Source organism: Falco peregrinus, chromosome 6 (assembly GCF_023634155.1).
Source record: "Falco peregrinus isolate bFalPer1 chromosome 6, bFalPer1.pri, whole genome shotgun sequence".
Classification (NCBI taxonomy): Eukaryota; Metazoa; Chordata; class Aves; order Falconiformes; family Falconidae; genus Falco; species Falco peregrinus.
This window is the reverse complement of record NC_073726.1, coordinates 85377389-85401630: the sequence shown is the minus strand read 5'-3', so window position 1 is coordinate 85401630 and position 24242 is coordinate 85377389. Positions and strand designations below refer to the sequence as shown.

At 39.9% G+C, this 24242-nt stretch overlaps 1 protein-coding gene across 2 annotated transcripts in view; it reads right to left on the bottom strand.

Moving 5' to 3' along the window:
- TULP3 (TUB like protein 3) overlaps positions 1–24242 on the bottom strand; it is a 33197-nt gene that overhangs the window by 2633 nt on the left and 6322 nt on the right. For both annotated transcript variants that reach the window (XM_055808025.1, XM_027782430.2), the window contains exons 2-10: positions 16554–16605; positions 11522–11684; positions 10586–10762; positions 8611–8741; positions 5953–6150; positions 5348–5460; positions 4837–4951; positions 2579–2677; positions 276–447 (exon numbers count right to left, since the gene is read on the bottom strand). In XM_055808025.1, the coding sequence (XP_055664000.1) occupies positions 276–447; positions 2579–2677; positions 4837–4951; positions 5348–5460; positions 5953–6150; positions 8611–8741; positions 10586–10762; positions 11522–11684; positions 16554–16605 (1220 nt within the window). The remainder of the gene's footprint in view (positions 1–275; positions 448–2578; positions 2678–4836; positions 4952–5347; positions 5461–5952; positions 6151–8610; positions 8742–10585; positions 10763–11521; positions 11685–16553; positions 16606–24242) is intronic.

Sequence of the window (24242 nt, the reverse complement as noted above, 5' to 3'; positions counted from 1 at the left end):
CCACTCTTCTGTTGGGCTGAAGGTGCTCTATTAATCCTTTCCCTTCAGGAAGCCTTTTGCTGCAGCTGTGGACAGCAGTGTCTGCACCCACCCCAAAAAAAGGGACGCCTTATATGATTTTCTTGACAGCTGAGAAGTCCCCAGTAATCCTGACCGAATTCCTCCACCCAGTCTCCCTTCTCCAGGAAAAGTGTCCTATTCCTCCCAAACTTCATGAAATAAATTGGGTTCTCCCTGTTCAAATAAGCCCCACACAGTCTCCACCAGGCTCTTACGGTCATTATCATGGACAATCTGGAAGTTCTTCACTGAGGCCTGAGTGACTCTCCCATGGAAGTTCAAAACATACGATTGAGTATCATCGTTCCAGACTGGAGCCTTGTTGTGCAACTCAATGAGGTTCTCTAAATTTTTATTTTGCCATTTTGACAGCAGACTCTCATGTTCCTGTTCAGAAGAAAGAAATATATTTATCCAATTTGTAATGGCTCTGCTTGAGTACTCCCTCTCTCATACGTGTGCACTCTGTCACTTGAAGGTCATTCCCTGTTTAATGTAACACAATAAGAAGAGGTAAACTCAGTCCTACTGAAAATTTCCTGCAAGTACCAGGAAGATGTTTTAACGGCTTTCCAGTCCAAGCACTCCTTAGCGATCACCATATTTCTACCCCAAACAAGGCAAAAAAAACCAACCCACCCCAGAGATAAGGAAGTATGTGTACAGGAAAGGGAGCAATTCACAGGCTACAGATAACTGCCATCCTGCTGGCAGGAATCCTTTCTGAGTCTCATAAGCTTTCTTTGATCCCGTTGGATCCAACTTCCATTTCTAACACTTTAAACTTTGAAACAAAAGAAATTAACTGCATAGTGCCAGGCCCTGGGGTGCTTCAGTGAGGTCCAAAAGCTTCAGTGGGCTGCGAGTATGGCTTAAGTAGGTTAAAAGTCATCCCGTTGGGTCTAACGCACAGTACCAAAACCAGACAGAAATAAAAACAAAGTTACAAAAAGGAGGTAAAAGAGCACATTAAATTTGACAAACAGAATTAATTATGAGGAGCTGCAAATAGTAGTGAGTGAAACACATGACATATGATTGAATTTTAAAAGTTCTGCAACAAATAAAACCCAAACTGAAATTATATATGCTAGAACTCCCAAGAAGAAGAATCCAAACTGAAGTTATTTAATGAGAAAAAACAATCAGGAAACAACCTGTTGTGGAGGTCTGACTGATACGGCTATAGTAACTGTTTTAGTACTGTATACAGATACAATAGTGGATTTTTGAGGATAACCTAAATAAAATCTACGGGTCAGTTTACACTAGTTACTTTATATCCTTATTTTTATTTACTTTTTTAAAGATGCAGAAAGAACTTTGAGAATTAGCACCAATAAAGTGCATTTAGATGTCATTTTTCCTCCTTTAAAGCAGGGGCAGTATTACTTAATTGGAGTCATTAAACTACAGAGAAGGAAGACAAAAACAGAGTCAAACCCCCACACTGAAAGCTTCACAAACTTTTCAGAACAGCTTTGTGTTTTAGCCTTGTCCACTGTCAGTATGCTTGCCTGCTAGCCAAAATTTGAGAAAATAGGGGAGAAAGAAAAAGGTGGGGCCACGGAATCATTACTGTACTGATAGGGTACATGGCAATACCAACTGAAAAATCATGAATAAATAACAGATACCATTTTCCTGTCCATTCACAAAATTAAACCTCTTTCCAGGCTCTCATGAGACTGAATTTCCACTCTTGAAGATTTTTTTTCCTCTGACCTTAACAAACACACTCTTGTCCCACTCATACCTACTCACAATGTGGATGCAAATACCATTTTAAACCTCTAAAACTCTGACCACATCTTTTAGTTAACAGCTGTCCTGTCTGCCTTCTGGTCTTCTATCACACCAAACATAAAACCCACATGAAGGGAACTGGACTATTTTCATCATACATCTTAATACATCTTCAGATACACTTCTGTAAGCTTTTATCTATAATATTCCCCATATGTATGGGAGATCCTCACTAAACAGTCACCACAAAACTCCATCCTTCTCCTCATCCCACTTTCTCCTTAAAGAATCCTCCTTTTCTGTGATTCCTACAATGAGACTGATAACATTCTGATCAGAAATGTACTTACTCTCTTGCTACTACACCAGAATACCACCTTATTGATTGTTGTAATTCACACACTGGCTAAGAATGTAAGTTTGTGGGAGAAGCAAGTTTGTTTTGTTTTCATCCAACTTGATGATGGGGTTTTAGGTGCAACAGCAACAACATACACTAGCCATTACAATAGCTAAGTAGTATTTAGGCTGACCAAAGGACAAATAAGGATACAAACACTATTCCGAAGGCTACAAATCAGGTAAAAGGCAAGAACAAGTTAATCAACACCTTTAGGGAACATTGTACTTACTCTCCCCGAGACTCGCTAAAGCCTTGACTATTAACAACCTTGCTCTAAAATCTCCAATTACCAGTAACACCCAGACCTCTATCAGAAAGTGTTAACCTCTGCTCCTCCAATTTGAAATATGACCAAACTCCACAACTCACATTTCGTGGACGGATTGGAATTCGCTTATGATTCATATTCATTCCTGGAATGATCACAGACATTTTTCTAGGACCCTTGAATCCTAAGACATTGGTTTCCTGAAAGACAAGGAGAGATATTTCAGTAAATGAGATACTCAGTCTCAAAGAAGGAAAGACAGCAAAACTGAACTTGAATCCACATTTATATTGGTTATATAGAGATTTGCTAGCTATAACTGTATTTTGAGAATAGGACAGACTGCATTAGAAGACGTACAACATAGTATTACCTAATTTAGAATGTATCTATTATCCTAATGCAACATTTCTAATGAAATCTGACAAATGCAATTTCCAGGCATAAGTTTTTGCATCCGAGGCAAAAATGTGCTAAAATTTTGCTAGTGAACAAGCCTTAAGTATGATAAAAGGCACATATCTTTGACCTGAGTCTGTGTTATCTATATATCACCATTTAGGGTAAAACGTTCATGAAGAATGACTGACATTCTTCTTCAGGTGCTGTTATTTGTGTTTAAGAACATACCTACAATTTTCTCTCAAATCATGCTCTCTTATAAATGATTAAGAACAGACACAGAAGACAAAGCACTCAGCATCTGTCCAACCTTCAATCTTAAAACAAGCAGATTTTTCCAGAGTACCGTGGGAGACTGCTCCGAGTGGATTGAGAATAAAAAGCAAAGTAAAAATAGTCTTGACATTCTCAACCACCCATTTAATAATGTCAACCAAAATCCAAGCGTTCATTGAAAGTCTTTGGTAACAATGTCAGTGATAACTTTTAAAATTCCCAAAGACCAATTAAAAAGCCAGAATCTTTTAGAAGTACTGATTGATAGAAGTGATACAGCTTCTCCTAACATGCTAGTGCATTTTGCAGACACAGAACAAAGGTCTTTGAAGTTGCAACCTCTATTATTCCACTTCAGAAAATCTAAGGACATATATGAGAATGCGGGTACTGATTTTATTCATACATAAACTTTACGAACTTCTTGTAGACAAAAGTTTAGAAATGTGAAAAGCTGGCAATATTATTGGCTGTACTCATTTTAACACCTTGCTGCGTACAATTAGGTAAGAAACTGAAAAATACTGTACACAAAGAAGTATCCAGTGATACTTCTGTAAACAGGCTAGTACCGGAATTAGCACATCAATTTTTTTCCCAAGTGCCATTAAGATCAACAGCAAAAAAATAGCAAGACCATGCTCCAGTAGGCTAATGCATCATTAAACTTCTGCTGCTGTACCTGTAATGAAAGTAAAAATCCTTCCACTTGACTGGCCATCATTTCGTAAAGAACCTCAAATTTTACTCAAACTTCAGGACTGGAATATGAAACATTTTGATCGACATTACTCCTTACATAATTCTAGAGTGTCCACAAGTGCCTTCGCACTCTGAAGGCCAGACTGAGGTGATCCACAAGATCAGAAGAAAACATCTCTTGCACAGAGCTAGCAAAACACCATTTCCCCTGGAACCATATCCTTACTAACAAGCTGCTACTGAAATAATACCAGCCCTTTCCATCAAGATGCCTTTGGTTCTGCAAAAGGTAACTCTACTTCACAGTTCCTTCTTGTCACAGCACTCTCCAAACTAGCCAGCTGCAACAAGGTCTTTTACCATCACATACCAACATATTCTTCACACCAGTCCCTCTGCTGCTTTCTCCTAGGCTCTCCTCATCCCAGGTGCACTCTCCCTCTCTCTGCTTCTTCCTCCTCTCTCTTCCTCAGCTGCCCAACCACTTCACAGAACCAGCCACAGCTGCACCTTGTCTACACCAGCCAACCCACCGCCCCTGAAGCCAGCCCACAGCTGTATGTTATCAATGTTAATTAACCCAGCTTCATTCCTCTACACCTTCTTAGTGTCCACCAAATACCCAGCTGGGCAAGAGGCAGTTCATGCTGTGGCTGGCTCCATGTAAAGGATATGCTGACTGGCCACATGCCAAACGAAAGACCAGGTAAGAAGGTCATCAGGATGTCAGTTAGGGTCCCTCTCCTTCCCCGGAATTGATTTATTATTCCGCTTCCCCCCCACCTCCCCCACCCCCCATTAAACTTGTAAGAACTTAACTTTGAGGCCTCTGCCCTTTGTTACCTCTGGTTGAAATTGGTCACTTGGTTCCAAAGTTAAGTGGGGGAGGTGGCCAGGCAGCATGATTCTGTGAGCTGTGTTTTCCTCGGTAACAAGGTGACAAAAAAGAAAGGGGCAAAAGGGGAGAGGCACCACTTACGTAACAAATAGCTGCAAGCTCCTGTCTTGTATGAGCCTTTTCCACTAGCCCTTGTGCCTTGACTGGGCTAACTCCATGGTCGTAGACTGTAAATTTAGTTCCCATGAGGTTTGACCTAATGTCAGGTTATGGAAAGACAGAGAGAGAGGCATCAGTGGAAAGTTTTGCCATCTTCTGCAGATATTTCTACAACACAGTGAAATCACACATCTCCTGCCATCTGAGTCTTCCTGTTGCCAGCTCAGTAAGGAGCTTCTGCAAAGTGCCTATGGTGAACAGAGGCTGTAAACTATCCTGGAAAAGCACCAAGCCAGAATTCCTTCTCTGAACAGCCACCGTGAACGGTAACGCTGAGGAAAGGTTATCAACCCAGGCGAATACAGATTACATTAAGCAGGATGATGTGCGTCCATTCTCTCTGAACCGATACCAGATTGCTATTCGTAAACCCAACGCAACTAAAATGAAAATCCAGTCTCTCCTGTCTGTAGTTTTCATCTGTGGTTCTCACCTGAGTTTTCCAATGAAACTTTCCCCTTCCCGAGATAAATCAGTTGGGTCAACTGATATGAGGTAATTGGATGTTTTGCTCTTTTTTCGTTTTCTCCCTGCAAGAAGGAATGTCTGGAAATACAAAACGTTGATCAAGACTGGAGCTTTGTAAGAATGCAGAGGCATTGCTACCCAAACAGTTATCTCTCCATTTCCCACATCCATTCCCCTTTGTGTTCTGTGCTGTTTTTACCGTCTCCAAATTTTGATCTCTTCCACAAGCGCACACCCTGAAATCCTATCCCTCCAATCAGCTCACTTGGCAGTCTAGATTTAATGCAACTGTCCTTTCTAGTCTCCCCTCCTTTTCTTCTGGAGCACCTCAGTCTCCCTCCTCTTTTTTTATCTTTGACAATTTGATACTATTTTAATTTAATTTTTCATTGTATTATGGCTTTTAAACCTGCCAACTCCCTCCTTAGTGCCTTGGGCAAATATAAGCTGTCCTCATCGGCGTGCTGGCTCTCCTCAGCTTCTGGTTTCTTACCAGAAGTTCTCCCTTACACCAAAAAATCTCAGCGGTAGGAATACAATACCCAAGATACTGTGTGCTGCTTCCAATACCTTTCTGTTGTCGTCCCTTTCCAGATGCATGTAATAAGTGGGAAACAGGCCCCGGTCCATTCCCTTCTTATCTCTAGTGATTCGGCACTTGACTGTAATGCCACGAGGTGCAGGGCGTAATGCAAAATCCTCCAAGTTCTCTACCTCTCCCAGCTGTGCATCTGCTTGAGGGGATGGACTACAGGAAGCACCTGTTTCCTGTGGGAAGAACCATCATATTAGCAAATTAATATCACATCAGAGGCTCCAGTACTCCAAGAAAAGAAAGGTCTGTTGAAACAGAAGATCTCACGTCTCAAGAAGGTATTTGTGAAAGGAAATTTAAACGAGATACCAGCTCTGTTTCTCTGAAGAAAGTGGCTGTTACTCCGAGGAAAGACTAGCCCTCCAAGGGGAGGAGAGAAAAAGTACCCATTAACCAGAGACGAGTGAATTGCTAGGAAGGGGAAAATAGGTTGAGACACTAAATATTCTAAGCAAAGAGCCTCTCTGCCTTTAGAACTTCAAACACTCTGTGGGAAATGAGGCAGCATGCTAAACTGGACTGATGGATGCTGCAGGAAGACAGGCTCGGATTTTTGTGACTGAAATGAGCACCGAGATTATGTTGGTTCAGAACAGTAGCAGAAACAGAGTAAGCTGATGCTGGAACCTTCCCAACTAAATGCTGAAAGACTTTAGAGCAGGGGTCCTCAAATTACAGCCCACGGGCTGGATACGGCCCCCCAGGGTCCTCAATCCAGCTCCCCTGTATTTACAGATGGGGGGAGGGAAACCAAGCAGCTGCAGATGACTTCGTGCCACTTAATCCGCACGCCGGCCCCCTATTTAAAAAGTTTGAGGACCCCTGCTTTAGAACAATGGGTACAATCAGGGTGCAAGTTATGGTCACCAAAGGAACTGGAATTCTAATGGAAATCCGGTATAGATCATTAAAGTAATTTTTTCTGAGAGGTAGCTGAATCCTGTGGGTTGTGGAACCCAGGAGATTCCTCCCTTACTGGACCTTGGAGATGAGGTTGCTGGTTTACCCCCATTCCCAGGTACAGCCGGGAGGAAGTCTGAGTGAAAACACACAGACACACACACAGACTTGAAATTCACTAGTGGCTTTCACACACACACCCCCTCCAGCACCCCCCACCACATATCTCCCAGTACCCCAAGCAGCTAACACCCAGACCTCTTGCAGCACAACATACACAGTCACCTTGATGTTGGGTGGTTGGTGGAGCTGAATGTGTTGGTGGTTTCAGACAGTTGGAGACAATGAGTTGTTGATGTTAATTCAGGTTACAAGCACTTCTTTGTCCTGCTAAGCGCTTTGTTAAGCACCAGCAAATCCTTTTGTTCAGAAAAGGAACTTCACAAAGGAAGCGCCTCCACGGGATGGATGGGCTGATAGGAAGCTCATCACAGGCAATGAGCTCAGCAAAACTAGGGTAAAGGTAATTCTGACAGGGGGACCCCAGACCCAAAAGAAGTTGAGACTGAGCAGGTAAACTAATTAACATGAGAAGTGAAATAATTATTTGACAAAGGGGAAGTGGAGCACTAAGTAATGAAGGAGTTTAGTAACTTGTAACCAATGAGGGCTGATGTCTTTGTATCCTAAACTGTATAAATACTGTAAAGTTTTGACAACTGGGGAGCTAGGCATTTGTGGGTTACCACCTAGCTCCCTACTTCGTGCAAACTAGAATAAACAAATAAAGGAATACCTCAACTCGGTGTGTGAAATGGCGCTGTACACCTGGTAATGAACCCACTTATGGGACAACCACCTCACACATATACTCACACAGGTCTTCTGAATAGCGGCGTGGACCTTTAAGGCTGTCCAGCACCCGCGCCCAAACCCTCTGCCCTTTATCTGGTCACTAGCTCGGACCCTGGGTCTTCCTGATGCTGGTCTCTTCCGACTCACTGACTAGCCCAGCATATAGTTGTCAGCGTATGTATGTAACTCACACACACAGAGGAATACATTCACAGAGGGAACAATTAGAAACGGAGTTTTAGAAGATGGTAGGACACGCTGCAGTAATCAGGCACAAGATTTGGACAGACAAGCATACTGTCCTGCAGCTGTTTACATGCACCTGGTGCCTTTTACCCCCCTGTTTTCCCATGCTTATTACTCCCTGATCCACTTCGACCCTTTTCTTTTCCCTCGAGTCCCTTCCCCTAAACACCCCATCACAAGTTTTGTCCAATCCCAGAATTCTCTGTTGCATCCCAAAATTCTGTTCCTCCTTGCATCCCACCATAAATGCTGCAAACCTCCAGGTAGCGATCCCTCTTCAGTTTGCAGTTGCTCTGAGTCATCTTGGTGGATTTTACACCAGAGACAATGGCCTATTCTGTCTCCTTTTTGTATCATAGGAGTAGTTGATTCATTGTGTTCCCATTTCACTGATTAGGCTGCTTGGGTTCCTCTGCCCACCACTGTTCCTTTGATCATTACTAAGTCTTTGTGCTTAACTCTATGGCCTTTCATTCAGATAACCTGATAAGCATGACCTTCCTCTGCCTTCAGGGATTAATATGCTAGCTACTGTAGTTGCAACTACTATATTTTAACACAGTGCTCAAGGGGTTAGTACTAAAATCAGGCACGTGCCCCACCTTTTATCAGAAATGGATTGCAAGACTTACTGCAAAAGATTTCTCACTGGTTGCAGAACTAGGCCTCTCAGATTCAGGACAGGGTGAGTGAGATGCTGGTCTCTTACTAGCTTCTTCCTCCTCTGTGTCCTCCTCATCAAAATTCAAACTGCCTGAAATTCCTGTCAGAATACAAGATCAAGCAGGTATCTTCTGAAAGAAGGTGTCATGAGTTCATGGCATCACTAATTCACATGACTTTTGCATAGCTATTCGCTCTTTTAATTAATTTATGTTGTCTCAACTGCTGATTTTCTTCATGTGCTATATTGCTTCCCGAGCCTTGTAATTCAAAACCCTAGCGACATTTTGCAGCTGTCACTGTGCAGATGATTAAGCAGCTGTCAGGCTTTTATTAATACATATTTTACATGATATTACATGACGTAACATACTGCTTAGTATATGCCATGATTGAATTAATTTTGCCTGTTTTCATGCAAAAAAGCCCTCCACGTCTTAAGAACAGAAAAAGGAAATCCAGATCAATATGCTGATGTTTATCCTATAAGTTGGACTCTGTACAGTTTACAACCTTTACCATTTCCCTTTAGTTATATACACACTGAAACGGAGTATAATTTTTCAGTAAGAACCCCTCCTATTCTTACATGAGTAGCAATAACTCAGGTCTCATGAATACTACCAATTATTTGATTTTTTAAAAGGAAGTGCAGACTGAGTAGTTTCAGCACTTATTTATTTAGTCTTAACCTGAGCACAGTAACGTCGAGATGACTGTGGGTATACAACTAAAAGAACTCTGGATAAAGACATTTATAAAGAGCTTCCATACACATCACTGTTTGGTGTTTCCTTCCACTTGGAACTGCATCATTTTGTTCTGTGATTCCATTCTTTAATTTGGCTGTAGAATGGAAAAGCACATAAAGCACTACACTTGGCCTGCTAAGCTGAATTATTCACTGAGAGCCAATATCATAACAGTGCTCCAACATGGCACTACATAGAAGGGGCACTGCTGGAAGTTCTTTGTCTCAGATGAAACAGAAAATGTGGTCTTAACCTGCCAGTAAACTTCCCAAAGCACATTTGGAAAGAGGAAAGGCGTTAGCCCTAGTACTCCAGCCAATTTCAAAATTCACTATTTATATTCTACCTCCAACTAATTTCCCCTGAAGTTTCTGGGTAGTCTCTCCTGCTTCCTTTCCTAACTCTTGTGCAATGTTGCTACCCATAGGTAAGCAGCTGTTGCGTCTGACAACTGAATGGAAGTATTTCTACATACAGTAGAACCTTAACACATAAAGCGTACTGGAAACATTCTGGGAGACAGGCTCTGCAAAATAAAAACAAGCTGCGTACCATATTAAACACTAGCCATTATTTTGCTGCAAAGTGCTTAGGCTGCATGCAACAAAAAAGGTTTCCTGTGGTACTGGCAGCAACATAAGATACTTGGCAGACAGAGATGGACACTCCACTGAGAAACTTCTCAATGGGATATAAACTGTTGAATATAAAACTCTAAAACTGTTGATTGTGACAGCCTCTGACTCAGGAAGAGCACCTTTCCTGTTAGTCTCCTCAGCAGTTAAATTACTGCATTTACTGGCTCTAGAGGGTTCTGCTGTTGTGAAAATATTCAAGCATCATATCCAGATATATTATATATATAATATCTGGAATAAAAACACCCCAAACTTTAGCAAAATGTAAAGTATAGCATTTTGTCACCAACTTCCTTGGAAAGGCCACAAAGTATACAGCACATTGATAAATCTTTAAAACATAACTGTTATGTTCCAATTAATATCAGAACAAAGAACTGCAGTTCTGTATTTCTACATGCTGTAGAATCTAGTAGTCTGCATTTAAAAGTAATATCCTACAGACACTTATTTCATGATTCCTCATATTTTTTAGTTTTTATAATACTACTGAAAAATAGTTATAAGACATAGAAAAGCCCCAAAAAAGAACTTTGCCCATTATCAACTCTTACCTCGTTTCTGTAGGATCTCTTGCAGATCTGGCTTGCCTGCTGTGTCTGTTAGAGCCTCTCCATCATTTTCCTGATCTGTATTGTCTTCCATTTTGGAAGATCCAGCAGAGAGGGTTTGGAGCTTGGTCCCCAAATCTTGCACTTCTGATTTCAGAAAAGCAGCTGGTCCATCAATGCCTGCAGGCCAAAATGAAACAGAATGCTAAAGTGTTTTTTACCCCTAAATAAAACAGCATCCCAGGATGGTGGTTCTTTTCCTCTTCCCTTGCTCAAGCATCTCTTTAAAGTACTGATGGATACTTGTTCAACTTTTGTCAGAATACCTGGGGGGAGTCAGGCCTGACTCTGGTACAGGCCACCTGCTACCATAAACATATCAGGCATCAGTTTATCAATTTATAAATATAGTGATTGTATTTACTTTTTTTACAAGGGCTTAAGCAATTAAAATGAGTTGTATTTGTCATACACATTGACATTCTTAAAATTATTTACGGGCAACTACTCTATTTTCTTTTCCTTCACGTTCCTTCATTGCTCCTGCGCCAATAAGCGAGTGCTCTACAGTGAGTATCACAAATCAATTTTATAAAAGTATCTACAGCCACAGGCAGAAAAAAATGTAAATGGATGTCCTCTATACCTTTTTGGTAGAAATGATATTTCCATGTTTAAACATGCAACACAGCTGTCCACCCACTTTTCATAATTGGCAGAGATGTCTGGATGTCAGGGTCTGGCACATTTGTTTGTTTTTTACAGTTCAGTACTGCTCAATCATACTGTACTACGATTCCACTCTCATACCTAGAAAGCTATGTAATCAGTCTTGTTTGTCACTTGACCACTGTCACAGCAATGTAGGTGCCCATCCGTGACATAAAATGCATGCACTGGCATTTTGGGGAACATTACGCGATCAGGTTGACTGCTTACCATGTAAAACAACATCACTGTGGAAAGGGGCAGGAGTTTCTACTAAAGGAGTCTGCTCCTCACACCCTTTGGGCTTTGACCTACGCAGCTTTGCCTCAGGATTTGGCTGTACCATCAAGGGATCAAGACGTTTCTTCCTCTGCTTTTTCTCTAGAAGAGCTCTCTATGAAATAAAGAAAAAGCATGAAATAAGGATGAGTAACCACATCCAGAGAGGCAGAAACCATGCCTCAGCTATTGGCAATGGCACGTCACCGATCAGGATCTCCAATAAACCTGGAATACTCTTGTAGTCTCTTACAAAAAATCCTAGACACAGATATCACTGTGTCTTTGGAGTGAGACATCGCCTTTGATTCTCCATCAGTGGCTGATGTGTACACCTGCTTATTTTCTGATCTTTCCTGAGACTATCAGAAGATAATGTGAATTCATTTCATCCAGTCTAAATTGCAGTAATGTTTAATATGAATAGACAAAATCAGTAGTCATTTATAATCCAATATGAAAGCCAGGACTTGCAAAGAAAAAGGTTTTTGTCTCAAAAGCTATCATCTTACAGGGAGAACTCAAACCAAATAGTTCCCAGAAACCAATGGTGATAGGTAAGACTTGAAGGGAGAAAAACATTTTAAAAACGACAAAAAATCCAAACCAAAAGCTATAGTCATTAAAATAGGACCGATCCAATAAAAGGAAAATTGATCTACTTTGCAAAGTTTTTCCACGTAATTCAGGACTGAAAGGAAAGAACAGTAAATTCAAATGTTAAAAAATAAAACGTTACGTTTCCAAGATTTGATGTTTATGATTTCCTACTAAATGAGAATAGAAGACTTAAAGCAAACGCGAACTTTGCGCCGTTTTAAAGACACCCACACTTAATCCTTAGAAGTTAAGGCAATACATGAAGAAGGAAAAAAATCATATTCTAATATTCTGTAATGCACCACTACACAAATGATGTGCAAGCCCCTTGCTGTAGATGCAGTTTAACCGTGCCTGCTTCTAAGGTACCTGAACACCCCCCTCAAAGCTGTTCTTGATGGTAGAAAGCCATTCTCCATCAAATTCTTTTCAGTCTCCAAGGATCCAGCAGCTAAACAATACCACCAATTTAATCCAGTTGAGACATAGACATCTTTGGAACCCTTTCCTCTCCTGTTATGCTTTTTCTCTCTCTTGTTGGTTCTTTCCTCTCCTATTAGACTTTTTGTCTCAAGTGAGGTTAGTTTCTCGGGCAACCTCTCCCTGAGGAATTCTAAAACAACTCAGCCCTTGGTCCTTTATTCTTCCTGCTTTTCAAGCACTTATCTAAAAAATTTTTTTAAAAAGCAAGAAACCCCCCAACCAAACAAAAAAACCCAACCTAACAACAAAAACCCAAAATTACACACACACAAAAAAAAGACTAAAAAAAAAACCAAAATAAAAACCACCACAAAAAAAAAAAAACCACCAGACCAAAATGATCTTTTTTTATTTAAACTCATAATTACACTTTGAAGACTGGGCTGCAATACAAGTAGTGTTTGTTACTGCAGAATTATTTGCAAGGATTGTCCTGCAGGGCAAAAATTACAGAGAATTCCAAAGAGACTATCACATCAGTCTAGAAGAAGAAAAGAAAAATGACCAGCAGAAGTCATACTCTTAGAAAATGCTCATTACAGATAAAATTTCTTTTCTAGAAATGTAGTCAGACCCTCCAGAAGAATTTGCATTTGTTTGTGTTGTTGGTTTGGTTTTTAAATTAATGCTGAGGAAAAGTAAAAATTTTGTGATAGTTTATAGATCTCCAATAGTTTAAACTGAAGGAGAGAAGGAAAGCAAGAATGAAAACATTATACTCAGAATAAACATTTGAGAAAATATGTTGTCAAGGTTTCTCTACCTGACAAATAGACAAAAAACCAAAACCAGACATATCCTAAAGGCAGTAAGAAGGTACAAAGCTACTGATAGAATGGGAAATTTAATTTGGGATCAATAGAGGATATAATAACTTTCAAAGCTACTTAACTGATTATTCTATCAGATGAGCTTTTTTTAAACATTACAGTGCTCACCAGTCTCAAAAATTTTTTTTTCTTACATTATGTTTCATCAAAGAGTTTCTAAGACTCACCAATACAACAGAATCATATTGGTTTATATTGAAACATATAATTTACTGCTGTTAGATGTGACCAATCCTCTTATTGCAAGAACTTCAAGATAATCAAAGTAACAAAACTTGATAGTAATTTAATTTGTTTTCGAAAGGCTTCTCTTTACCACTTTGCTTATTGAGATAGAAAAAAAAAATATCTAAAAGTCCACTGACAGCACAGACAGCAGCAGTTCATTTTCTCTACATAAGGTGGCAGAGCAGCCTTACCTTCAGTACTATGCATTCTCACTTACTCCACTAAGATGAAGCAGAAAAAAAAAGAAAATATTGTGTTTCATTTTGTCTACTAACTAGCCTTTTCCTCCAGCTCGATGTTACACTAAAAATTCATATAATATTACAACAAAAAGTTTACATAATTCATGAACAGGACACCAGAACACATAACCCATTAAATAAGTAACAGATACAGATTATCATGATTTGTTCAGGATTTTGTGAACTCTCTATTAAATACTCTCAGATACATTTTCTTTGCACCACAGAAAAATATAACACCAGAATACAGGACGATTAAAGGATCACAAACCACCAACTCCAGTTCTAATGAGTTTCCAACAAACTTAAAAGTCAGATGTGTCAGATGAGTCTACCAATGCAGACTAATACGACAACGAGCTTAGTGTTATTTCTACAACTGTGATGAACAAGAAGGTTCCAATCACTTCACCGCTGAAGGTGCAATACCATACTAATTATTTGGCATGGTCCTACCTTAGTAGGCCAGGTACAATGGATCCTAGCTCTGAAACATCCTCTCCACTCTTCCAGCTCCTCCTTAGTTCATGCTGAGGCAGCAGTGACAATGCTAGTGATGATGGCATCAATGAAACTTCATGTCAAGAGTAACTACCATACCAGGTGCATTCAGAAATACACTTTCAGCTTCACACTCTCCACTCACAGGGAGACAGAGGCAGTGCACTCTGAGCTGCAGGTGCCTCAAAAGACACGGAGACACCCTCTACTGCTGGGGAAGTAAGCACTGCCTGAGCAGCCACACACTCTCCCCTGGAGGAACAGGCAGTATTCTAAATAAAAGCATCCTGGCAGGCACAGCTGGCCCACAGATGGAAGCTGATGTCATGCATTATTATAATAATATTTTTATTTTACTGCAATTACAGGGTTTCCAAACCTGTCCTAAAGATGGGTGACAGGCATATGTCTTTGCTGTGGCAAATGCTTATTCCAGATTCTGTGTATGGGCAAAAATTCTAAACATGATCCTGCTGGATTAAAAATGTTTGCATTTTTTTAATCCCAATTCCTATAAATGTTTAGAGCAACTTGATCAAGCGGGGAATCAGCTACAACCAGCAATGAGGCTATCATGTCTAACAGTGATCTCCTATTGACCTCTATTTCTTCAGAAAGCATAGTACTATTATTCATGTAAAAGTTAAAAAGTAGACTTTAAAAGTTAATACTCAAACCTGAATATACAATCCTAAACTAGAGACTTAGCATTTCTCAATAAGTCTCATTTGCAAGATGAGGTGGATGGGTGGTGATGTTAAAATATATTTTAGTGACATTTTCTAGCTGTTGGTTTTGCAGACGATTGCAATCTCAACCAAACCCAAGAAAGCCTGAAACAAAATTGCAAGAGGGTAGGAATTCTTTAAACTCACCTTTCCATGACTCAGCTGACAGCTGCTCTGAGGGAATTCCACCCAGCCCAGCAGCTTTATTTTGGCGGAACAGCAATGCATCCCCTTGGCGAGGTCTGAAACTAGGCATACATTGACCACAATGCCTATCACTAAGCAAGCGATTACCACCAGCTTGTGGCCCAAGACAACAGTCCTAAAACTGACATTGAGGTTCATCACCAAGCAGTCAGACCATCCTTAGTTTTGGAACTTCTTACTGAGTGGCATTTGGCATTAAATGCTCTTTTACTGATTACTTAAACTAATGCTTTTAAAAAACAAACAAACAAACCACAAGCTTACGGATAGCTACAGGTAAAAGGATTATCCTATGACCAAAGATAAATTTTACTACTTGACTCTAAAGTGTTTTAGATAAGTGAGTCTATACACTCAGATAAAAGTTGGTAATAAACCCACTGTCTGAAGTAAAAGCTAAGCAAACTCAGACTATAAATATGGAACAAATTCTGGTAAAGAGGGTTATTATCCACTGCAACAATTGCCTAAAGACTTATGTCTGGATTTAAAGGTCCTCAGCTGAGGGAGAGACTTCCTAAAAAACATACTTGAATTTGAACACAGATGAATTTAATGCAAGACAGGGATTTGTGGTCCATGTGAAATGGCAGCTAGAGAATCATAATAATCTCACATCTTCTAATCTACGTATAAGCATTTAAAATTTCACAGAGGAAGAATATTAAGGATGGATACTCTATTACCTTGAAGAATATGGTGATATAAGCATCCAGCAAACAGTGCTTTAGAAACTGAGACCTGTATTTGACAAACGCTTGGCTATAAATGCTTTGAAAGATACTGGAAATCTTTCTCAACAGCAGTGTTAGGGAGATCTTTCTAAAGCTTGGGGAAGCTTTTTCTTTTCCTTTGAGGCTTAATTCCTTCAGCCTTCCTCTCTTTTGATTCATTCCATCATTGCGATGACTCAACCCAAATAAAATGAAAGGATGTATGAAAAATAAATGTATCAAAGAAATCAAGCCTACACGCCAAAGTAAGGTCGACTTAAAACTAACAAAAGCCATGAAAATCTTTAAAGAAAAAATGTTAGCAATAAATTGTTTGTATTCCTTAGATGATCAAGCATTTTTAGCACTTCATCCCCATTTCTCAAGTCTCTAGATGGCTAACGTTTGTTTTCCTATACTTATTTTTACTAGATTTCAGCACCATTATTTACCTGATTCTCTAGTTTCAGCTGTCGCAGTTTCATGCTTTCATCCTCAAAGATGCTGGGAAAGGGAAAGAAACAAATTAATTATTGCTAGTAAACAGTTTGCATTATAAGAGCAAAGCACATTCACAGACTACAACTTCACCATCAAGACTTTAAAACAGTTGTAAGACGTGACTTTTATCCCACCAATTTACAGGGCATTAAAAAACAACACACACTTCATATTCTGTCATAAATAGGACCAAACTAGTTTAACCACCTTAGTAAACTTTTGAAAGCACTTTGTAATCAACAAAGGTTTTGTTACTGATGGGCGGATTATGAGCCACTATTATATCTGAAGGCTTAACCCAGTTCAAACCAATTCAGCAAAGTCCCTGCTCCTTCACAAAATACCCAATCCCAAATTAACTCAGAGTTTTAGGTTTTGTCTTGGCCTCTAACCTACACCATATTCTCCTCCTGCCAGACTATCCCAGAACTACTGTCAATACCTGACAGAATCTGTGTTTGCAACACCTGGTATTAATTCCTAGAGATGACAGAGTAATTATTTCACTAAGTGTTTTATAGATAACTTTTGTAAGAACTCTAGTTTTTCATTTGTCCTGGTTACAGCTGGGATAGAATTAATTTTCTTCTTAGTAGCTGGTGCAGTGCTGTGTTTTGCATTTTGTGTGAGAACAATGTTGATGGCACACAATGTTTCAGGTTGGTGCTAGGGGATGTTTATACCAAGTAAATGACCTTTCAGTTTCTCAGGCCCTGCCATCCAGAAAGCTGGAGGGCGCACAGCCAGGACAGCAGAACTGGCCAAAAGGATATTCCGTACCATTGAACCTCACGCTTAGTAGATACACTGGGTGAAGAAGGAGGGAGATGATGTTTGGCATTATGGCTTTTGTTTTCCCAAGTAACCGTTATGCGTGATGGAGCCCAAATTTCCTGGGGATTGGCTGAGCATCTGCCTGCCCATGGGAAGGAGGGAAAGAATTCCTTGTTTTGCTGTGCTTGCGTGTGAGGCTTTTTGCTTTACCTCTTAAACTGTCTTTATCCCATCCCATGAGTTTTCTCACTTCTACTCTTCCAATTCTCTCCCTGATCACACTGTGGGGGGGGAGTGAGCAAGCAGCTGCATGGTGCTTAGTCGCCGGCTGGGGTTAAACCACATCATCGTTCTAAGTCATGTTCCATACAAGGCTTCCCACTTCACTGTGTACGATAATGAATTATTGCATAAAGTGCAATTTAGAGCAGCTAATCCTAGAAAGGGGAAAAGTTAGTTGTCAAGTAAGCCCATGCTCTGCCTGCCACAGTTGTGCTGCTTCTTCCTACACAACTTTGACAAAGACCCGTCTGGGAAGTAAGAAAGCATCAGGAAGAAGATACTTCATACGTGACACAGACAGACATTACACATTATTCATGGCACACAGCAAAGCAGGGCTAGCCAAAATTTCAATTTAAACAGGAAATTCTCTGTCTGGTCTAGGTATGCAGAAAATTTCCAGTGATGTCAAGTCACAAGCTGGCGGACAGTGCTGAACGTAACCCTAACAAGGGTAAGTGGAGAGATGGGAGAGAGACAGGGGTTCTGCAAAACCCATGCCACGGAAACTGGATCACAGCACACAGAGACAAGAGGAGAAAGGGTTCAGAGTCCCCTTAACCCCTAGGAAATCTGTATTTGACTCAAAATTCCAGGCAAGTAAACAACAGATCAGAGCTCCTTACAGACAGAGTACACTAGCCAACACAGGCCCTATTCCAGAAGGCTGAAATGTGCAGGAAAAAAAAAGTTTTGTATAGGCACATAATTTATGACAGCTTATATACTCTAAAATTGATGCTTACTGCCCAGGTAATGGTATTTTAAAGTAAGTTACCACTGCCATTGTTTTTTTACTTAGCAGTTTTCCTTATTTCTATAGGGATTTTTTTTGATTTTTTTTTCCTGATGTATTTCAAGTATCATCACATAACAGGTCTAGGACCTTGAAAACACCTTGTTTCTATAAACTAACAGTACTTCTCACATGGGCCAGTAATGTGTAGCACACTGGATTCAAAGGCAATGGAGGGCTTGGAAAAATGAATGTCTTTCTTGAAGAGGGATGGAAAGCTATTGCACATCCCCTCAGCAACAGTTAAAGTAACTCCACCTGGAAACATTCACAATTTAAGAAAGAAACATGCAGAAACATATCTCCCGAGTGCAGCGAGATATACATGCGTTGCCTTATGAAACTTCAACATGAAGTTAAAATGTGACATGCTTTTTATTTAAAGCATAGAGGTGACTGAAAAAGCCATCTTTGACAAAGTCTGAAAAATGCTTGAAAGCTCCAGCTAAAATATTCACGACCAAAAAAGAAGGGGGAGGGGAATACTGCTTTTGTTTTCATATACCTACTGACTTAAAGAGGTAACATTTGTTAATTGCAGCCAGGAGTTTGTTTATAAAGCAATCTATGTAGCTCTGATTAAGATTATATATGAATGTGTCCATAAATCTAATTAAAAAGAACTACAAAGGTGTCCTGTGTAGGTACAAGCTACTGTGTGTGATTTTGTTGCTTTTCCTAATAGAAAATGCATCCCCAACAATTTGAGTCTCCTCTTGAGAAAATAAAAATTAAAGACTACCGCTTCTGGAAAGAAGTTTCCAGGTTTTCCTTTTTACCTGGAAGATGGCAAAACACCGAAATATTAGGTCTTGAATATACGCCTTGTGGAAATCTGCAATCAAAAGTATTTACTTTGTATTTTTTAATTGTTTTCTACCCGAATTGGAATAAAGTTATGTGACAAAGACATGTCTGAAGACTATGGGAACAGGACCATAACACAGATTACACAATGCCTCACCTCCAATTGCTTAACTGAGGCTCAAATATGGTTGAAATAGTAAAGATTCTAACAGGTCACAGAGCTTGATGAAGATAAGGAGATTGTTCTCTTTTACAATTTACCGTTAAACACAGACCAAAATCACCTTGTAGCAAGCTACAGAAGGAAAGCAGATGTCAATCCTTCCCATTATAAGGTGCAAGGATTCACACGTGGAGCAAGAAACAATTAAAGCCATAAGCACTGTGGCACTGTAGCTAAAAAAAAAAAATAAATTACACTTTTTATTTACTCCTCCTGCAACCTTCCTTCCAGCACTTGGTCATCTTGGAAGTATAACATAATAACCAGACAAAAAAAGAGCTTCCCACACATAGACACACTTCAGTGTTTTTTCTACCCACCAGCACGGGGCTGGTGTTATTGCAGACCTTACAGGAAAAGGCTGTGCCAGAGTCACTCCCCCAGCTCACCACAAAGGAATGCAAGCAGTGTGCTAATACAGCTGCAGGCTCCAAACACCCATCCTCCTTCAGCCGGACAGACTACACAGACCAGCACATCTAAGTGCTCTTCGGACGTGCCCACGCAAACCCACTATGTGATGCTATGCTTTTCTACTTGAAGGCTTTACATGCAGTAAGAGGAGTTAAAAATCCAGTAGGAACAGGAAAAATCAGCAGCATTTCCATAGCTACAACACCACAGTTCAAAACAGGGAAAAAAAAAAAAAACCCAACCCTCAACCACCAAAGCAGCGGTTTACCTTTGATAAGTAAGAACTGAAAATCCTCAGGTAGCCTGCCACAATCTTCTTCCCAGCCGCTGCAGCAGAGCAGAACAGGAGACCCTGCCCACCGACTCCTCTGCTACATCTACCAGGATTCAGCAGCTCTCCTGCTAAAGCTGCCCAACAGATACATGCCACAGAAAGGAAAAGGGACCCAGAATATAACACAGAAGTGAAGACTAATGATTATCCAAGATATAGAATAAAAATGAGGGTGGGAAAGCAACTATTTAACAAAAAACACTCAGCTGAGAAGATACAACGGCGTATCTGAATGTGGGAGAAGACAGCAAGACACAGATCCATTCCTCCTTGCAGATCCATATCCAGATTCAGCATAGACCAACATGAAGCAGAATGCTTTGTTTTTAATTGATGCCACCTCAAATTCCTGCTGACATCAGAATGAGCCTTGTTTTCATATCATAAGCAGAAATCAAACTTGCAATAGGAATATGAACAACAAATTTACCGTAGAGGTATTTGGCCTTTCCTAACCATTTTCAGAATATCAAACCTAACCACAATGAAGAGGTCACAAGATATTTAACAGATGTTCATATATGCAATTAAGGCTTCATTTTTATGCAGTTTATTTTAGTTTCTGTAAAAAAAGGCACACTACATCTCTTGACAGCTCTTTCAGAATGGACGTGTTTTTCAATTACACGCTGCAATTTTGGAATTACAAACTATGTTGCAAAGCGTACATATGGATTGGCAGACTTGACACTCCAGTTTTCATTGCAACTTCTCTGCATTCCTGAATATATTTTACTTAGAAAACCCAAAATAGTTATGTCCTAAGCATTTGGCAGTAATTACCATTGCATCAGCCAAATACAAATTCACAGTATAATGCAAGTTTGAGAATAATGAAAGAGTCTGATATTAAAGCAGGGGAACATAGAAAATAGGAAAGCAAGCAATCCACCAGTCTAAAAATGGTCTTCCCGTTCCATCTGAAGTCTACACAAGAGAAAGGATTCTGAAGAACTGAAGAGGGTTCAGCAGAAAGCTGAACAAATTGTCCAAGGACTGGAAAAGGTACCTCTTAACAAGATTCGAATGCATCCTACAGTTTATTCAAGAGAAAATGAATCAATACACTCCACTGTATTCCATGGATTTGAGGCCACAAATTACTATTGATGAGAGAGAAGACAACAAAATTCAGTCGTGCATAACTGAAGTTAAACAAATTCAGACTGCAAGTAAAATTTTTATTTAACACTGTGACTAATTAACCATTGGGACACATAATGGAGTGGATTTTCAACAGAAAACAACAGGTTTTAATCAAGGTTGAATATTATTACACTAAAACCAGCTGATATAGAGGAAGGCTACAGTCTATCTCAGATGTCAGGTATGGTTATCCCAGATGGGAGAGCTAAGAATTCTTCTTTCAAGTTTTATCAAGGGACCTATTAAGTCCCTTTTATATTCTGACTATTGAAGCTGTAAAAAGGCAAATAAAAGGTTGCCTTTATTATGGACTAGTGTTGCAAGGAATTGACTAGTTGCAGCTGTGAGTAAGAGGCAACAATCAGAGAAAGCAAGAAGAGCCACAAGAGGAGCAGCCTGTATAGAGAAAATGTTCCGCAAGACCAGAATTCACTGGACAAACATGAAATATGTTAAAGGAAAAAACCCTCAAGATAGTTTTTCCTGCACTCAACAAAAAAGATACGTCCACTAAAGAAACACTGTACTCAAATTTTCATCCTAAACAAGTAACGTAGCAAAGCCTTGCAGACTTAAAAGTTTCCTAGATAGCTAAATCTATTCTACAATTCAAGTAGTTACAGATTTGATAAATAAAGAGTAAGTGTCTCTGGCCTCTTTTAAGCAGGTCAGACTAGCTGACAGAAACAGACCTCACCCCAACCTTAAAAGCAAATCTGACTCAAGAGAAGGAAAGATAGCTTGTTTTGCTTTTTAACTGTTAGAAGCTTCTTTAAGGCATATATTAGCACTGTATATGCACTGAATTCTTGACGAGGGACATTCATTAAGTATCACCTGTTTGTGCACAGCTCTAGGGAAGGTACTAAAAATTCAGATACTCTATAGTTTGGCTGAGAGATTCAGGGAAAGCATCCAGCAGAAACATTTAGCTCATTTTAAACTGGATCACATTTTGAGTTTACCCTGCCTTGCTACAAACAAGCTTGATATTTTGTATCAGTCTGACACAAACTCTTCTTTCAACAAACGCATTTTTTTCAGTAGTGATAGGAACACGAATCTATACATTAACAATCAACATCCTTAATTTTTTAGTCGGTTTCACTGTTCTACTTCCTTTAAAGGAACTCCAAGGCACAACAAACACCATTTTCATCCACAAATGTCCCAAAATTCCCAATATCTTATGTTCCATTTCTCATTCTACAGAGAGCTGCTTCCATCAAGAGTCGAACAAAGCTCCTTAACTCCCTTTCCCTTGCAGGACAGTTTATTAATGTGGTAGCAGCAGTTATGGCTCTGAGCAATACTCCCAGATCTTAAGAATTAGGGAATGAAAAGAATGTGGCTTGTGGCACACATCTTTTTCCGCTAGATTTTATTTTTAGCTGTAGAAGTGCAAGTAAAAGCAACTTCCTTTAGAAATGTAGAGTCAGCTGGTACAAAAGGGTTTTCACTCTTAATTCTCCAAAGAACTTTCCTGAGAATTGTTCTCCTCATCTGAACTACAGCTATGAAGGAAGACAGAAGCTGTAGGTAAGAGATCATTTGAAGAAGGATTCTTAGATCTCAAAAGGTATTCCAAACAAAAATTGCAATACTGTCTCTGGAAATTGGTTGAGGAGCAAAAATTTATCTGTAATGCCCCTTCCAATCCACAAAAGGGAGGAGTCCCATCTGCTTTCCTTGCAACTGACAAGGAATTTTTTCATTTCTGGGAAAATGCATAACATAGCATCCATAGGAGTGAGGACATCATCACATTTTTCTTCCCTCTCCAAGGCAGAAAAGGGGGGGCGGGGGGGAGGTTGGCAAACATGGGATATTCTTTCCTTCATAATTAAATTAACTACCAGTAAGTCTTCCAAGGTACACTGGATCTGCTGGGAACCATCCATAAAATGACACACCCATTTCCAAGTGACAGCTCAGGTTGCATCAACATTTCAGTTATGTTATTTTCAAGCAGTCGATGTTTCAATAAGGGCAAATTTTGGCCTCTGCCTGCCTTTTTTACAAAAAGAATCCTTTCTCCAGTGAGATCCCTTTTACCTTTGATTCCAGCCACCACCAAACACACACAGATGTCTAATGCCAATAGCACACCATTTCGAGAAAGGTTTCACAAATTCAGCAAGTTTTTCACCTACTGAACAGTATTACGGGAACAATGACATGGTAACAGTGAACACTTAATTTTGGAAGCAATTCTGAATGAGTGAATAAATTATTGTGAATACAGACTGCCTTGGCTATGCTTTAATACCCAAATTCTGTCCCTCATGATATAGACTGAATACGACTTATCTCAGAATATTTGAAAAGTATAAAGAGAGTAAGAATAATAGTCAGCTACCAGACCAGGGTGGTGTGGGGCTAGATCTGTATGTCCTACTCCACTTTAAAATACACCTGAATCCTCTAGGCACTGCATGTTCCTGCCAGTAACTTGTAGCAATTATCTGAACAATTTACAACTTACTAAAGAAGATTCTAAAGAAACACAAAAGCAAGTCACTCCTTTAAAACTTCTGCTTCTACCTACCTCTGAGTTTAAAAACAGAACTTCAATGTGGAATTATTAGTTACTTCTCTTTGAAGTCACACGGAGTAGAGATGTGCCTAAACCCACCCAAACCAAAACACACAGCCCAGGAAGGCTGGGGAGTCTCCATCTTTGGAGATACCCAAAACCTAACTGGGCATCATCCCGTGCAACCCAGCCTGCCCATGCTGACCCTGCTTGAGCACTGGGGTTGGACCAGATGATCTCAAGAAGCCCCTTCCAGCCTCCATGATTCTGTCTCTGAGTTCTGGAGATCACAAGAAGGAGGTAATTTAGAGCTTGAGTCTAACATCTA